A 1,115-nucleotide genomic window follows, 5' to 3' on the forward strand; every position below is an offset into this window, starting at 1 on the left:
TGTTTGTGAGATGATATTATTACCGCTAGCGTTGTCATTGTGCGGGGAGTAGTTCCTGCGCGCGAGATGTCGGTAGCGCGACACGCCGCCCACCGAGCCCACGCCCACGCCCTCCGCGCTGGAGAACGACGCGCCCGACGACAGGCCCACTGCACAAAGGACAAAAAATACCATAAATCTATTCAAATATATCTGATTGTATTTTTTTAAAGTGTAAATGTTATTCTGTGTATTTTTTTTCTTAATTTTCTTATACACTTTAAGGAATGTTAAATGTCTTACCGAGTTCCTCGCGGCTAGAGTTGTTGCGTAGCGACGCCCCGCTGTCGTATGCGGCGCTAGTGTGCTTCTGCAGCACTTTGATCATCGCATCGCGCTCCGCTACTTTAGATTCCAATTCTTTTACTCTGAAACAAAACAAATACATTAGAAATTATTTTACCACGAACAACAATCATCATTATTGATCAGTCTTAATTATTATTGCGAAAGTTTGAATAGATGGAGGGATATTTGTTAGAGTTTGTAGCCTAAACTGCTGAACAGATCTCAATGAAACTTGTCATAGATGTAGGGTATCCCTAGAAAGACATACACTTACTTTTGTTTTTATTTTTAATTCCACGCGGACGGCGTCGCGGGCAAAAGTTAGTTACTTTAGAAATTAACGTATATCAATGTTTTACCTGCTTTCTTGGTCAGCGAGTTTCTTCTGTGCGGAGTGCAGCTCGTCCATGTGGCGGATCTTCTCGCAGCGCGCCTCCGCCATCAGACGCTCGGACTCCGCTGACGTCTTCTCTAGAGCTGCTATTTTTGCATCTCTGAACAAAATTGTCAAGATTTAATAAAGACACACCTCAAGGTCATATACAGACAAGCAGCACCAATTAATTTCACACTAATTTACAATTCACCATTCTATCTAAGAGTCAATTCTGCAGCACATGGGAACCTAGTCCAGGAGCCAAGGCCTATAACATGTAATATAATTAGTGTAAAATAATAAAGATAATTTTATAAATATTAATTTTGTATAAGAATTAGAGCGTCGGAGGTTCAGGGGTTTGAACATTTGACTTGTAATCTACAGGTCTTGGGTTCAAATACCGCCAAGT

At 41.3% G+C, this 1,115-nt stretch overlaps 2 protein-coding genes across 2 annotated transcripts in view; both read right to left on the bottom strand.

The window, feature by feature from the left end:
• Window positions 1–1,065, bottom strand: part of LOC106103736 — a 2,929-nt gene extending 1,864 nt beyond the window's left edge. Inside the window, exons 1-3 of the mRNA XM_013283582.1 lie at window positions 687–1,065; window positions 283–407; window positions 24–149 (exon numbers count right to left, since the gene is read on the bottom strand). Of these exons, the coding sequence (XP_013139036.1) occupies window positions 24–149; window positions 283–407; window positions 687–769 (334 nt within the window). The 5' untranslated portion in view covers window positions 770–1,065. The remainder of the gene's footprint in view (window positions 1–23; window positions 150–282; window positions 408–686) is intronic.
• The window catches only part of LOC106103509, a 6,550-nt gene continuing 6,353 nt past the window's right edge, over window positions 919–1,115 (bottom strand). Inside the window, exon 12 of the mRNA XM_013283287.1 lies at window positions 919–971. Within this exon, the coding sequence (XP_013138741.1) occupies window positions 919–971 (53 nt within the window). The remainder of the gene's footprint in view (window positions 972–1,115) is intronic.

The sequence above is a fragment of the Papilio polytes genome, unplaced genomic scaffold, assembly GCF_000836215.1.
Source record: "Papilio polytes unplaced genomic scaffold, Ppol_1.0 DF823731.1, whole genome shotgun sequence".
NCBI lineage: Eukaryota > Metazoa > Arthropoda > Insecta > Lepidoptera > Papilionidae > Papilio > Papilio polytes.